This window comes from Pipistrellus hanaki (genome assembly GCF_964339955.1).
Source record: "Pipistrellus hanaki genome assembly, chromosome: 2".
Taxonomy (NCBI): domain Eukaryota; kingdom Metazoa; phylum Chordata; class Mammalia; order Chiroptera; family Vespertilionidae; genus Pipistrellus; species Pipistrellus hanaki.
Genome location: NC_140504.1, coordinates 133,833,927 through 133,850,195, shown reverse-complemented (window position 1 = coordinate 133,850,195; position 16,269 = coordinate 133,833,927). Strand labels below are relative to the sequence as shown.

General features: G+C 39.9%; 2 protein-coding genes across 4 annotated transcripts in view; one reads left to right on the top strand and one right to left on the bottom strand.

Moving 5' to 3' along the window:
• Nucleotides 1–340: 340 nt before the first annotated feature.
• Nucleotides 341–9,791, top strand: RPL5 (ribosomal protein L5). Of its 2 annotated transcripts, none has more exons than XM_084873438.1 (8): nt 341–463; nt 1,135–1,204; nt 1,300–1,415; nt 2,738–2,872; nt 4,586–4,788; nt 5,446–5,623; nt 9,097–9,185; nt 9,631–9,791. In XM_084873438.1, the coding sequence occupies exons 1-8, from the start codon at nt 461–463 to the stop codon at nt 9,728–9,730; spliced, it is 894 nt and encodes a 297-aa protein (XP_084729564.1). In that variant the 5' UTR covers nt 341–460; the 3' UTR covers nt 9,731–9,791. The 2 variants fall into 2 exon arrangements, with proteins under 2 accessions (XP_084729564.1, XP_084729565.1); XM_084873439.1 differs by having other exon boundaries at nt 5,446–5,624; nt 9,101–9,185.
• A 1,810-nt stretch (nt 9,792–11,601) lies between these two features.
• DIPK1A (divergent protein kinase domain 1A) overlaps nt 11,602–16,269 on the bottom strand; it is a 107,425-nt gene continuing 102,757 nt past the window's right edge. For both annotated transcript variants that reach the window (XM_084873435.1, XM_084873436.1), the window contains exons 4-5: nt 13,514–13,690; nt 11,602–12,657 (exon numbers count right to left, since the gene is read on the bottom strand). In XM_084873435.1, the coding sequence (XP_084729561.1) occupies nt 11,845–12,657; nt 13,514–13,690 (990 nt within the window). In that variant the 3' untranslated portion in view covers nt 11,602–11,844. The remainder of the gene's footprint in view (nt 12,658–13,513; nt 13,691–16,269) is intronic.

The following is a 16,269-nucleotide window of genomic DNA, read 5'->3' as shown; positions in this document are numbered from 1 at the left end:
GGACCGGGGCGAGTGGGTAGTCCAAGAGGTAGCGTCCTTCCTGGGAGGTGGGGGATGCCGGGGGCGGGGGCGGGGGCGGGGGGGAGAGCTCCAGAGAAAATTCCTTCCATTTAATTGTTAAACCTTTTTCCTGCTTACAATGCTAATAGATGTTTATGAGACAACTTCCTAGGACAGAATCCTTCGTTACTGCTTACCGTCCACCCCAGTCGGATCATCAGCCAGGAGGAGCATTAGGATTTGCTGCAGCGCGGCGAAGGCCCGCGCGGTCCTCCCACCAGCAGGAGGCGGCGCGCCGCGCGCCTGCCGGCAGGAGGACCTCTCTTCTCCACGTCGCCTGCGTGGTCGCCGGCGCTACATACTGCGCCTGCGCAAGGGGCAGGGCCCTTTTCCCCCACCGGAGTTAGGCTCGGCCTGCAGGTCTGTGGCAAGCCGCGGCCGTGGGGCTCTCCTCCGCAGGATGGTGAGTGGGTATCCCGGTCTCGGGACTGCAGATGGATGGAGGTCCCCTCGCCTTGCCCTGGTGCCAGCTTAGAGTTGGTCTGGCGCGGCGCAGGGGTCGGATGGCGTTAGATTGCAGCTCGGTCCCGGTCGGGCAGCCGCTCCCAGCATGGCCTTAATGGCTGCCGCCCAGCTTTGGGGGGAAATGGGCGGACGAAGAGAAGGAGCTGAGGCGGCTGATTGAGGGGGTGGGGGCCGGGGGGTTTAGGGGACGGGCTGCGGGGGTGCAGCCGGCTCGTCCGAGGGGCCCCGAGGGCTGCGGGCTGCGGGCGGCGGGCGGGGGAGCTGGCCTGCGGCGGCCTCGGGCGAGCTGGGGGAGGGTGCCGGGTGCAGGCGGGCCCGGCCGCGCGGACCCAGCCCGGCTCCGGCTGCCTCGTGGGGTTCCCGGGAGGGGGTGGAAGGGGACAGAGGGTTTCGGGGCGGTGTGGTCCGGAGGTTTGGAGAAGGCGCTTATCGGGCCTGACAGACGGGAGGAGGTAGGAAAAGGGGTTTCCGACCCTGGGTGGTGTGAGGCTGGACTCTACGAAAGTGGCAGCTACCCAGATTCACTTGAAATTCAAATGTTACTTTGTTACAACTCAGATGTCAGAAGTATCATAAGCTAAAACATGTTAATAATATTCTTCCTTAAAGGGGTTTGTGAAAGTCGTCAAGAACAAGGCCTACTTCAAGCGATACCAAGTGAAATTCAGGAGACGGCGAGGTAGGGGCAGGCATTCCTGTTCACAATGTTAAAGGAATCTGTTCTGCAGCGGAATAGACTTTCTTTAAAAAAAAAATTTTTTTTTTCTTCTTCAGAGGGTAAAACTGATTACTATGCCCGGAAACGCTTGGTGATCCAGGATAAAAATAAGTACAACACACCTAAATACAGGATGATAGTTCGCGTAACCAACAGAGATATCATCTGTCAGGTAAGATGCATCCCCACCTCCCTGCGCCCGAGCAGCTGTACTTGGGGAACAAAAATCAAAACACACGGTGCATGGGATTGGCCATCCCGTGTGGAGCCCGGCACTCCAGAACCATTGAGTTCGTTCTTTTCCTTTTTGCGGGTCTTAAATTGGAGCCTGGGCAGTTGGTACTTGAAAAAATACTGGCTAAAGATCTGCCTCCTTTGGCAATCCCGACCCAGTTTAATCCCACTTATTTTTTTTAACTGGGGGACGGGGATTAGAGGAATTTCTGTTACTGTTGCCATTTTGTAGGGGAGGGTGTTGTGGAAGGCTAAGTTTGAGACCAAGTAGAAGGTTCTGGCCCATCCCAGCCCCCATAGAGTGGCAGGCTTTGTCATGGACTGCTTTACGTCCTTGCTGCTACTGTGTGCAGCCTTACACTGCTCTTTGAAGAGGTGTTTGTTGGGAAGGTTAATTAAGATTGTCCTTATTCCTGCTTGTTGTTTGAAGTAGGTTTTAATTGTTACATGTGACATCTTCCACATAAAAGACCTCCAGAAAGTGGCAGTGTGCTCCTAGAAGATAATTTTCTGGAACTTGATGACGAGGGGGGGGGAAATTTTTTTTTAAATTGATTTCAGAGAGGAAGAGGGAGAGAGAGAGATTGAAACATCCATGATGAGAGAGAATCATGGATCGGTTGCCTCCTGCAAGTCCCCCACTAGGGATCGAGCCCACAACCTGGGCACGTGCCCCGACCAAATGGAACCTGGGACCCTTCAGTTCGAAGGCCAACGCTCCATCCACTGAGCTAAACCGGCTAGGGTGGGGAAATTTTTCATTTGAGGTTTTTGGAGCCTTTTTGTAGGAGGCAAGCACACCTGTTTTCTGGGCTCACTGATTTGTGGTTGTGAAGGCAGTGTGTCCCTCCATGCCTAAACACTAGGTGTCTGGATCATTATTGGACTTAAAATGTCCTTAGTTCAAAAGATGTTTGAAATTAGGACTTCGTTTTACTTTTCAAAGTGCCTCTAATTCACCAGCTAATCTAGCTAAGTCTTTTCAGCACTTAGACGGAAAGAACTAGAGTATAATTTATTCCCAAGGCAATTCAGTATTCAATGTCCATGTGGTGATTTTAGCTTTAGTCACACATGTTTAGACTCAAATCTATTTGATACAGTTGACCAAGACATAATTAGTTGAACGTAACTGAGTTTAACAAAGATTTTAAGTGATGCAGAACTGTGTCCAGGTTTTTTCTTCAAGTTCTTTGAATACAAAGGCATTTAGGACAAATAGTAAAAGCACTGGACTAACCTGGTTTTTCTCTTCCATAGATCGCTTACGCCCGTATAGAAGGAGATATGATAGTTTGTGCAGCTTATGCTCATGAACTCCCAAAGTATGGTGTGAAGGTTGGCCTGACAAATTATGCTGCAGCATATTGTACTGGCCTGCTGCTGGCCCGCAGGGTATGTACAGGATTACTTGATGATGTATCTTGGAATTGACTTATCACTTGGCTCTATTGGAAAGAGATGTTTACTCATGGATGAGATGCCCTCAGCTGTTGGGTCAAGTGAGTGCCCGGTGTTACCCTGCTGCTCCTTACAAGAGCATCATTAGGAAAGATGCTTTTATAAATACAAGCTTTGAGACAGCAGTGCCTTTCTAATAATTTGGGGGGACAGTTTTCCTGTTTGTTGGGTATCTAAACCAATAGAATCTCCTGCAGTCTGTTGGATATGGCAGCCAGTGGTAGCCAGCAGCCACATGTGGTTGAGCACTTGAAATGCTTCTAGTGCAACTGATGAACTGAATTTTTAACTTAAATTTGAATGGCCACTTGTGGTTCCTTAGTGGCTACCTTATTGGACAGATCTACCAGGAATCTTCTGACCATAAGCGTACGTTAAAAATGCAAACTACTCCAGACCTTCAGAATTTGTTGTAATAGGATGTTCAAGTGATTTACATGCATGTTAAATTTTGAGAAGCAATGTTTTAAGCTTGGGCTGCATTCCTGTGTGTGTGTGTGTGTGTTTTGCTGTTTTGTTTTAACCATCTTTACCTTTGGGTGGCAGCATTTCTTACAACATGCAGAAAAGATGAAAATGTGACTGCCTTATTTTTTCTCAGTTGCTGACCTTGTTTTGCAGTGGAACTGTTAAGCATGCATCATTGTTGGGGATCCACATCTTCATTGGTCATAAACATGTTTGAGTGGGGGTGGGTAACATTGTCTTTATAATGAGAGCAACTTGGTGCAAAGGCACTGCTTTTTAGGCGCTAGGTGCTAGCAAGGAGTGGTGCATATTAACAATGTATCAGTCACCACAGAAGATGTCTTCAACAACGCAGGGTCCTGTTCCTCAAAACTACATGATAACATTTAATGTTTGGCTTTGAATTGTAGCCATATGTGACTGAAGTAATGTGATTACCTCCCTGGAGTAAATTTATTTATTTACTTGAAATATATTTTTTGTGCCGAAACCGGTTTGGCTCAGCGGTAGAGCGTCGGTCTGCGGACTGGGGGGTCCCGGGTTCGATTCCGGCCAAGGGCATGTACATTGGTTGCGGGCACATCCCCAGTAGGGGATGTGCAAGAGGCAGCTGGTCGATGTTTCTAGCTCTCTTATCTCTCCCTTCCTCTCTGTAAGAAAATCAATAAAATATATTTTTTAAAAATAAAAAACATATATATTCTTTGTGATTTCAGAGAGAAAGGGAGGGAGCAGGTAGAAACATCAATGAGGAGAGAATCAATCATTGATTGTCTGCCCTCCTGTGTGCCCTGCACTGGGGACTGAGCCTGCAACCCAGGCATGTTCCCTGACCAGGAATCAAACCGTGACCTGGTTCATAGGTCAATGCTCAACCACGGAGCCACGCCGGCTGGGCCTTGAGTAAATTTTTAAAAATCAAAGTTATGTATATCCTGATTGCTGCACAAATCAAATATGGACATGTAGCAGATTAAGAAGCTATTGAATAAAGTTAACAGAAATCAAATAAAGCTTCTTTTTGTAGCATTTAAAAATTTATTATTTAAAAGTAGATTAGGATTAAGGGATAGAAAAGAAGTTTTTTTGTCAGAAGTCATTAAAGTTGTGACGTGAGATACTGTAACAGTTGTTGGAGTATATTCAGACAGGTATTAAGACTGGCTTCTTTGTTAACAGCTTCTCAATAGGTTTGGCATGGACAAGATCTATGAAGGCCAGGTGGAGGTGACTGGAGATGAATACAACGTGGAAAGCATTGATGGTCAACCTGGTGCCTTCACCTGCTATTTGGATGCAGGGCTTGCCAGAACTACTACTGGAAATAAAGTTTTTGGGGCCCTGAAGGGAGCTGTGGATGGAGGCCTGTCTATCCCTCACAGGTAAAATAGTATCCAACGCCTCATCGCTTGGATACCAGTACATGCTGTTTCTAATTGGTTGGACTGTGGAGATTACCGAGTTAAAGTAACAGTAGCTCTCGTTGTGTGCCCACTAGATGGTAGGCACTGCAAAGGGAACCTGGCAGGACAGGGAAGAATTGGTAACTCATTGTGCAAGTGAAGAGACATAAGTGATTTATCCAAGGTTTTAGAACTAGTAAGTGGAAGGGCTCGGGTTGAAACCACTAGCTTTTATGTGAGATTTTTGAGTGTCTGCAGTTATGTTAGAGGGCATCTGTGTGACGGGGAATGAATCACTCCCATGTACCCTGAGGCACCACTGAGAAATTCTAGGATTTGGGGGGAGCAGTTTTGAAATCCTTTTTTATGATGAGAACTAACTTTATGGTGGTGAAATGCCTTGGTTCATTTAGTGGTTTGTAAAGGTACTATGCTATGATTTTCTAATCTGAAATTGAGAAATTAGCTGCTGAATGATGATATCCCACTGACTGAGCAGTCAGTAGTTGGTCCTTCGGTTGCATATGATGCAATTAATTGTTTCAAGACGGGACTGATGGCAGCTACTAAAATAAATTCCTGCTAGTGAACAGATTTAAATCAACATATACTGAAATGTGAAAAACTTTATTTTAGTACCAAACGATTCCCTGGCTACGATTCAGAAAGCAAGGAATTCAATGCGGAAGTACATCGGAAGCACATCATGGGTCAGAACGTTGCAGATTATATGCGTTATCTAATGGAAGAAGATGAAGATGCTTACAAGAAACAGTTCTCTCAATATATAAAGAACAACGTAACCCCAGACATGGTAAAAAATTTAACTAAAGATGAATGTATGGTTCATTTATGGAACTAGGTTTACTGCTTGTTTTTTTTTTTTTTTTATGGATACATTATAATTATTTAGTTTTATTTCAGGTTAACAGTTTAGAGTTTAATATGGGCATGTTCGTAGGTACAGACAGAATTGTATAAGCTGTCCTTGGCTTAAAATGAGATTGGGATGTTAAACACTGGGTAGGCTGAAGGATAAGATAGTATAATGAGCTAGACTGGTCAGTATGTTTTTAGGAATCTTAGATGCTGAGGATGGCAGGTTTTAAGTATCCTAATCTAAAGCCTGTGGTGGCTTTTATTGAATTTGGCTGTTCTGTATTTCTAGATTTCATAGGAATCTACCCACTCTGGTAGGAGATGCTATTTACTAAACTTCATTCATTTTGAGACAATGGAGAAGAAAGATGGTTTCTTCATAGCAAATAAGTGCTATGTTCTGGACTTTCTGAATGTCTCAGGCACACACACAGAGATGTACAAATTTTTTTTATTGATTTCAGAGAGAGAAATATCAATGAGAATCACTGATCGGCTGCCTCCTGCATACCCCTTTGTGGGCATCGAGCCTGTAACCAGGGCATGTGCCCTTAACTGGAATCAAACCCATGACCCTTCAACCCCCAGACTGATGCTGTATCCACTGAGCCAAAATGGCTAGGATGAGATGTATATAGATTTTAACATTAGTTCTGTGTGATGCTGAATTAAAGGGAACAATGTTTGCAAAAGTGAGTTTAATGTTGGAGAATTGATCACTTTTTTTATATATATATATTTTATTGATTTTATACAGAGAGGAAGGGAGAGAGATAGAGAGTTGGAAACATCGATGAGAGAGAGTCATCGGATCAGCTGCCTCTTGCACACCCCCTATTGGGGATATGCCTGCAACCAAGATACATGCACTTGACCGGAATCGAACCCGGGACCCTTCAGTCCCCAAGCCGACGCTCTATCCATTGAGCCAAACCGGTCCCGGCAAGAGAATTGATCACTCTTAATTGTGTCTCCAGAGCTCTATTAATGCATTGGAGTAATTTATGATAGCGCCAGTTTTGAAATTGTAGTGAAAGCATAGAACACAGAAATCACACTAACACTAGACCCTGGTTGGCATGGCTAATGGTTAAGATGGTCAGCCCGTCTTACCAAAAGGTCAAGAGTTCAATTCCAGTTCAAAGGCATGTGTCTGGGTTGCAGGTTCATCCCCAGCCCTGTTCAGGGTATGTGCAGGAGCCAGCTAATTGATGTTTCTCTCTCAAATTGATGTTTCTCTCTTCCCCTCCCTCCCTTCCTCTCTCCCTCTCTCTAAAAATCAAGGGGGAAAATATCCTTAGGTGAGGATTAACAACAACAAAAATATTATGCTGAGTATTATAAAACTATCACAAATACAGATTTATATATAAATAGGTGGGTTATATTAAGAAATTGTTAGATTTTTTTTCTTTGATATAGCTTTGGCTATTTTTAAAATATAATTTTATTGGGAAAAGATTACTTTGTGTGCTTTCTACACAATGTAGGGCTGGTTAAGCACATAGGTTGAGTTTGGTTTTTTAATATATTTTTATTGGTTTCAGAGAGGGAGGAAGAGAGAGAAACATCAATGATGAGATAATAGTTGATTGCCTGTTTCCTGCACACCCCATACTGGGGATCGATCCTGCAACCTGGGCATGTGCCCTTGATCAGAATCGAATACTGGACCAGTCCACAGGCTGACATTCTATCCACTGAGGCACACCAGCTAGGGCTAGGTTGAGTTTTGAACTAGGAAAAAGATAGTTTTATATTAGCTATGTAGGTGCATGTATTTATACATGAGTATATTCTCTTATTATTGATACCATCCTTGTTCACTCCTTGACCTTCTAATGATTCTACTTGACCTTCAATTAAAAAAATTTTTATTTTAGAGAGGAAGAGAGAGAAATATTAATGAAGAGAGTGAATCATTGATCAGCTGCCTCTTGCACACCCCCTAGTGGGGATCAAGCCTACAACCTAGGCATGTGCCCTTGACCTGAATTGAATGTTGGACCCTTCAGTCTGCAAGTCAGTTCTCTTATTCACTGATCCAAACCGGCTAGGGCAACCTGCAGAATTTTTTCCCGTAAATCATTTCTTGCTCTGGTCATGTTACATAGGACTTAATTGAGACTTTTCAAACAGTCTGTTTTCGGGTATCTGTTTCCTATGTCGATTTCATGCTTCATCCAGGACCACTCTTTGTCTAATGTACTTTCCAACTTGCTCATTAAATTTTTTTAGATATATTTTATTGATTTTTTTTTTTTTTTTACAGAGAGGAAGTGAGAGGGATAGAGAGTTAGAAACATTGATAAGAAACATCGATCAGCTGCCTCCTGCATGCCCCCTACTGGGGATGTACCCCCAATTACGGTACATGCCCTTGACCGGAATCGAACCTGGGACCTTTAGTCTGCAGGCCGACGCTCTATCCACCGAGCCAAACCAGCTAGGGCACTTGCTCATTAATTTTATTTATGAAGGTATCTTTGCTATGAGTGCATATCAAGTCCTATGCAGACATCTGACAAGTCTAAAACAAGAAGTGGTCTTTACCTAAATTCATGGTGTTGTCTACAGAAATGGTTGTATTTCTTGCTCGTCTAATCTTTTGAAAAAAATAAACTGGGCTGCTTAGATTTTTTTTTTTTTTTTAATTACAAGTGAAGTCATCAAATGGGTTTGTTAAATACAGTGGAGAACTGTATTAGACTGCTAAAAGAGGTAGAGAAATTAACTTTCAAAAGGGATTTAGGTGGTTGAGGTCTTACGTAGTGACAAAGTTTTGCATTGGTTTCCACAAATGCGTGTAGTAATCATGTTCTCTCCACATTCTTTATGGGGCTGTAATTTTTATTGTATTTTGATAATGAGTACTCAGTCATTTTATATCTGCTCTTTCATGAGTGGTTTTGCATAGAATCAAGTCATTTACAGTTGACTCTTGAACTTTTTTGGTGTACAAGATGATGCTCCAACCAACCGAGCCAACTATGGTAGTCAAGTCCCCCATAAACTATCCTCACTTCAGTGAGAGAATTTAGGTCAGACAGCATTTTAAATGAGCCTAAAATGTGTTTGTACAGAAATCATTTTGCTCTAAACTTTGCATGACTTACAAACTATACCCGAAGTCCTCAGAAATACATGAAATTTCTCTTCGAGAAAAAGTGGAGCTGGGCCTGCATTGCACAGTGGCTGAGCTTTGGCTGAGCCAGGAGGTCACTGTTCCGGTTCTGGTCAGGGCGCTTGCCCAGGTTTAAGTAGATACAGACACTGACCTAGTTTAGTGCCTTTTGAGAATCTGGCTTAGAAAGACAAAATAGAGTAAGTAATAGATTACGGTATGTTACATTATTGTTTAGGGCATAGGAAATGAAACCAAGTACTGTTTGCTTTGCTTTGTTTCAGATGGAGGAGATGTATAAGAAAGCTCATACTGCTATACGAGAGAATCCAGTCTATGAAAAGAAGCCTAAGAAAGAAGTTAAAAAGAAGAGGTATGCATCTTACTGTTTTCTTTTCAAGAAAGAGAGGTTAGGAATGGTTCCAAACTTGCCTTGTTTCATCTTACTCAGACTGAGTCAAGTGCAAACTCGATCACTAACTCTGCATGAGGTTGCAGAAGTGAAGGGAACCAGGTTTGCTAAAGTAATTGTGGTGATAGAAATGTTTTAGCCTCAGAAGCTACTGAGGTGGTTCATTCTATCCCAGGACAGTGTGACTACCAGTTACTGGTGGTAATGATTCTAAACATCAAATAAACACCTGCTTATTTGATTTTTGGCACTGTGTGGTAATAGGACAGTATCACAAGTTGAGGGTTGGGAAAATTAGCCTAAAATAATAAGTGCTTGTATTGGAAATCTTACTACAAATAAAACAAATCTCTGTCCTCTTTAGCTGTATTTTTAAGATAACATTTCTGTCTCTCTTGTTTTGTAGGTGGAACCGTCCCAAAATGTCTCTTGCCCAGAAGAAAGATCGGGTAGCTCAGAAGAAAGCAAGCTTCCTCAGAGCTCAGGAACGGGCTGCTGAGAGCTAATAACCAAATCACAATTTTCTATGATTTTTCAGAGACAATAAACATATTAAGCAAACAGCTATTTCTGTGTTGAGCTCTTGTTAATGAAACTGTAGGAAATACCCTGAAATTGGCAATATTTTTCCTCAAGAAACAAGTATAGATTTTTCCAGAAAAAGATGTCTTGCGTATCTTCTCACACCTGCTGTTTGGGCTTCTGTTCTCAAGTCTGACAAGCAACATACCAGCCTTCCACTAGGAAATATTTCTTTCATTGTAACCAGATGATTAGTAGGAAGAAAGGTACCTTCAAAGTATGTAATTTTTAAGTAATCAAAACGTGTTAATCCGTGGGTTTAATTTTTGAAAGGAAGCTGACCGATGAAGGTCACATAGCAAAGATACTTGAATCAGATTAAATCTTTGAGCAGAAAATACTGGGTCTTCTCTCTAAAAGATAATTTTATGGAGATGTTGAAGGGTACATGGCCAGATCTGAATAAAGGAGAGGAGCAAATTTTTATATATTTAGTTTATATGAGAAAATGATTGATGAATAAATTTATGTGCCTCTAAAAATAGCCCTTTGGTCATTTGTTTGAAAATGTCAAATTAAGTTCTGATTTCAGAGTCCTTTTAACCTGTTAACCGGGGAGTTCCCTTTTTAATGACGCAACCTGTAATGGGCGTGTATTCTCACTAGGACGTGTCAGTACGTCACGCCCGGAGGACGTAATTTCATATTTTTTTAAATTTATACTTAATGAAAATAAATAAAATATATATATATGTATATATATATTTGTTTATATAAAGCACAAAGGAAAATACAAAATTACAAAAAAAATAGAAAAGAATACTGACAAAAAAAAATGGACACGTCGAATTAAAAGATTATAAATTTTACAAACGATAAAGATTACAAAAAATAGCTGAAACCGGTTTGGCTCAGTGGATAGAGCATCAGTCTTCGGACCTAAAGATCCCGGGTTCAATTCCGGTCAAGGGCATGTACCTTGGTTGCTGGCACATCCCCAGTGGGGGGTGTGCAAGAGGCAGCTGATTGATATTTCTAACTCTAACCCTCCCCTTTCCTCTCTGTAAAAAATCAAAATATTAAAAAAAGATTACAAAAAATATATACCGTCCCTCTCAGGGCGCAACATATATTTCAAGGACGTATTCATACGTCCTATCGGTTCCCGATATTGTTTTGGCGTATTTATAGGTCCCGCTCGGTTAACAGGTTAATGCCTTCATGGCAAATTTACTAAGATAAATGGATCTGGAGAGGGTCTGTGGCCTTAAGTTGGCAAGCTGATACCAAGATATGGACCATTTGAATATTCGGTGGAAAGCTCATCCATTTTCATGTCAATTACATGTTGCTAAGTAAAACACAATAGGTCTCAGTGGATAGAGCATCAGCCTGCTGGGTCCCAGGTTCCATTCTGGTCAGGGGCAATTACTTAGGTTGCAGGCTTTTCCAGGCCCAGGTCCAGGTCGGGGTGTGTGCAGGAGGCAACCAATCATGTTTCTCACATTTGAAGTTTGTCTTCCACTCCCTAAAAACATCCTTGGATGAAAACAAAAAAACAGGCTCTGAAGCCACATAAAGTATGATATCTGAGTTAAAATGGGTTTAAGCCATAATACAACAAAACATACTATTAGCATCTATTTATAAATCAGTCATTTTAATTTATCTGCTTTGCAGTCTTCATTTCTGTTAATGTGCAAACTTGACCATGCTAAGACATTAGTAAATTTATGTATAAATTTTAAACAGCAGCTTCAATGCAAACAATGTTTCCAGCAGTGGTATTTTGGCTAACAAATCTACAAAACAATCTCACTGTTGATGTCTGGAATGAGGCTTCACAGCATTTTAAGTCAGTCAAAATAGATACACAGTGAATGTACTGGGAAATGTACCGGGACTTCTGAAAGCAGGAATTACATTTGGGGGGATCTCCTGTCATTCAGCAATAGACATGTGTTTTAAGATGATGGCTTCTTAGGAACGGGAAATGAGCTTTGTACTGGCAGGGATTTTGATCAGAAGCCATTTTTTAAAAATGCTTAAACTTTCCTAAGTGGTAAGTTTCCCACAATGGTCACAATGTCCAAATGAACTAAGAGTCATTTGTGTAGGAAATTTTCTTCCACAGTAATGTTTTTAGGTTATTTAGTATCAAAGAATGTTCCATTTCCATTTGATTTGCTGTGACTTTGAGAGCAATACAAGAATAAAGTTGCTTTTCTAACTCTTCACGAATTTCACTCGGAGCACCACGCAATAGGTAGTCTTTGAGTAACTGACAGGCTTTTGCCAAGTTCGGTTGTATCACTTCTGAAGTACACTTCATTGTACTCTGATCACAGCTAGTTCGACAATCTGTGCCATAGACACAGTCCAAATCAGACTCACAGTGACGATCCTTTATAAGTTCTTTCAGGTTTGTCTCTGGCACAATTTTTCTCATGTCCACCATTTTCAAATCATACTTATCATTATATCCTAGGTTTTTGGCACTAGTATCGCACATGAGGAAGTTTCCATAGGGGCCGTGGAAAACATCTTCCACAAACTCGAGAAGTCCTATGGCTATTTTAGCCTTTCTGGGCCACGAAGGTGTGAACAACTGATCCATGCTTCTTCTGAACCCAGACGGAATAAAAAGTTCAATGACCCATGGAAGGCTTATTCCATAAAGAGAGGTATATTCGACACTTTCCATTACATAGAGATCACCACAGAATCCCATTAATTTGGGGGTATGTTCCTTATCTTGAAGTATCACCATGAGAAGAAACTCGTTTAATTGAAGAAGTGCCCATGCTGACTTTGCTTCTCCCAAGGAAACCTGGCCGTCTTTGTCTCCATCAGCCACCGTCAAGATGAGATTAACCAGTTCAGAGAGGTTTCCCTGGTCACCCAATTTTGCCTATAAAGATTAAGACGTTAGCAAATGAAAAAATTACTAACTTCCTTTATGGAGATTATCATGCTAAGTAATAGTTTTGCTACTGAATCCCCATAAGGAACTTAAAACATATCCAAATATTTATGATGCTAAACGACTCAGAACTATATTTTATGAAAATGCAATAAAACTTGGCTAAGTTTATGAAGAAATGGCCACCCTAAGTCCCATAACCCTCTTACACTCTGCATAAATAGTTAACTAAGACACTAAGTAATTATTCTTGGCCTTATTCATACATTTACTTGCAAAATTGCAGTGTAATATGCTCATATCCAATTATAAGAAGGGTCAACTGAAAATTATTTTTTGTAGTTATCACATTAATGTAATTATTTTAAGTTACATTATTCTAATAATGAAGGTAAAAATGTATTTCCCTGAAAGGTTTCTTGGGATAAAATAATTTGGAAATGTAAGCTCTCAGAGAAAAAGATTATAAGAGTGGTAAATATAAAAAAATTCTAAAAGTGTAATTGTTTTCATCTTTTAATACTTCTAATTAATCTCAGTATTTCTTTAAAATTAAAAAAATAATTTGCAAATCAGGTTGCACTGATTTTATTTAATCTTTTCAAAATGTATCAGCTACAATGTCAAACTATAGAACTCCCCTCTCATATCTGGACATTTTCAGCTTATAATATTAAAGTAAATATCTTTCACACATTTTTTCTTTTCTTTGAATTATTTCCCTCAAGAGTTCTGATACAGGTCAAAGAATAGCAACATTCTTGTGGTTTAGAATGAGGTCCTGGCAATTCTTTGAGAAGAGTGAACTGATTCACACTAGCAACATGCGAATAGATATACTTACTTTAAAGAGACTGTAGACCATTTCTTTGAATTTCTGTACAGTAGTTCCCCTCGTTGGTTTATCAAATAACACTATTTCTTTTCTTGGTTCCAATTCAGTTCCAAAATCAAGATGAAGTGCTTGTTCCATTTGACATTTCACAACCCCTGGTAGATTATCCCAAATCCCTAAATACATCTATGTGAAAAAGAATGGCAAGTTAGGCTTTAGGCTAAATAGAAAGTTATCACTATATTTTTAGTGTCCTCCTCTAAAAACACACACATACAAATACTGAGACTGTGACTTCCTTTTTAAACTGAAAATTAGAAATCATACTCTGAATATTTTTCCTCTTAATTTTTTAAATTACAGAAGTAATGTTTGCATAAATATATATTTTCCAACCATGATCAATTTTATTTTTCCATTTTTTATTATGGTAAAATTATAAAAACATAATATTTGCCGTCTTAACCATTTTTAGTTTACAGTTCCGTGGTATACATTAATGAAGTTGTGCTACCATCACCATCATCCTGTGTAGAACTCTTCATTTTGTAAAATAGAAACTCTATGCCATTAAACAATAATTCATTCTTAGCCCATGTCATCACCTTTATACTTTGTCTTTATGATTTCTGACTACTCTCTCATATAAATGGAATCACACAGAATTTGTCTTTTTGTGACTGGTTTATTATTTCACTTAGCACTATGTACATATTGTAGCATGTGTTCGGATTTTCTTCCTTTTTAAAGTTGAATAATATTCTATTACTAATACATTATATTTTGCATTTCCATTCATCTGCCAATGAGCATTTGGGTTGCTTCCATGTTTTTGCTATTGTGAATTATGTAGACCTGAACATGGTGTGAAATATCTCTAAAATAACCCCTGCTCTCAATCCTTTTAGATATATATCCAGAAGTGGAACTGCTGAATCATAAGGTCAATCTATTTCTATATTTTTGAGGAACTGTCACACTGTTTTAGGCAGTGGCTTGTACCATTTTACATTCCCACCATCAGTGCACAATGGTTCAAATTTGCTGTTTTTTTGTTTTTTTTTTATAGTAGCCATCTTAATTGGTAAGAGGCAGTATTTAATTGTGGTTTTAATTTGCATTTCCCTAATGATCAGTGATGCTGTGCATCTTTTCATGTATTTATTGGCTATTTGTATGTCTTTGTGTGTGTGTGTGTGTGTGTGTGTGTGTATGTGTGTGTGAGAGAGAAATATCTATCTAAGTCCTTTGCCTATTTTTAAATCTAGTTGTTTGTTTTTTTTTTTTGTATTTTAGGAGTTCTCTACAGATTCTGGACATTAATCCCTTATCAGGTATATATTGTAATTTGTAAATTTTCTCTAATTTTGTGGATTGCCTTTTTACTGATACTGTCTTTTTTTTTTTAACATATTTTTTATTGATTTCAGAGAGGAAGGGAGAGGGAGAGAGAGAGAGAGAAACATCAATGATAAGAGAGAATCACTGATTGGCTGCTTACTGCATACCCCCTATTGGGGATTAAGTCTGCAACCTCGACATGTGCCCTGGACTGGAACTGAACCCAGGACCCTTCAGTCCACAGGCCAATGCTCCATCAACTGAGCCAAATCAGCCAGGGCTGATACTGTCTTTTGATGCACAAAATATAAAAATTTTCGTGAAGCCAACTTTGTCTATTTTTACTTTTGTTGCCTGTTCCTTTTGGTGTCCTACTCAAGAAATCATTGCCAAGTCCAATGTCATGAAGTTTTTACCCTAAGTTTTCATCTAAAAGTTTTATAGTTTTAGATCTTACATCTATATCTTTGATCCATTTTGTAATTTTGCATATGATATTAGCTAAGGATCCAACTTCATTCTTTTGCAGGTGGATATTCAGTTTCCCCAGCACCATTTGTTGAAAAGATAGTCCTTTCCTATTGAATGGTCTTAGCACCCTTGTCAAAAATCATCCTGTTATAAATGTGAGGGCTTTTTCTAAGTTCTATATTTTATTCCGTTGATTTATATGTTGGTCATCATTTCAGTATCACTGTTTTGATTACTGTAGCTTTATAGTAAAATTTGAAATAACAAATGAGAGTCCTCCAGCTTGTACTTTTTTTTTTTTTTTTCAACATTGCTTTGGCTATAATATTAAGGGTTCCTTGAGATGCCATATTAATTTTAGGAGGGGTTTTTCTATTTCTGCAAAAATTGTCATTGGGCTCTGGCCAGCGTGATTCAGTGGTTAGAGAGATCATGGGTTTGATTCCAGGTCAAGGGCATGTACCTGGGTTGAAGATTTGATCCCTGGCCTTGGCCAGGGTGGGTGTAGGAAGCAACCAATTGATGTCTCTCTCACCTCAATGTTTCTTTCTCTCTCCTTCCATTCCCTTCCACTCTCTCTAAAAATCAATGGAAATATATATCCTTAGGTGAGTATAAACAAACACAAAGTCATTGGGACTCTGATAGGGGTTGCATTGACTTTGTAGATTCCTTGGGTAATATTAACAAATTAACAATATTTAGTATTCCGACCCATGTGCATGGGATGTGTTCCATTTACTTATGTCTTTATTTCAGAAGTTTTCATTGTACAAGTCTTTTACCTCCCTGGTTAAATTAATTACTAAGTATTTTGGATGTTATTGTAAGTAGAATGGTTTCCTTAATTTTCTTTTTGCTTTGGCCATTGTTAGTGTATAGAAATGCAACTGACATTTGGGTGTTGATTTTGTTTCATGCTACTTTGCTGAACTCACTTATTAGTGCTAATA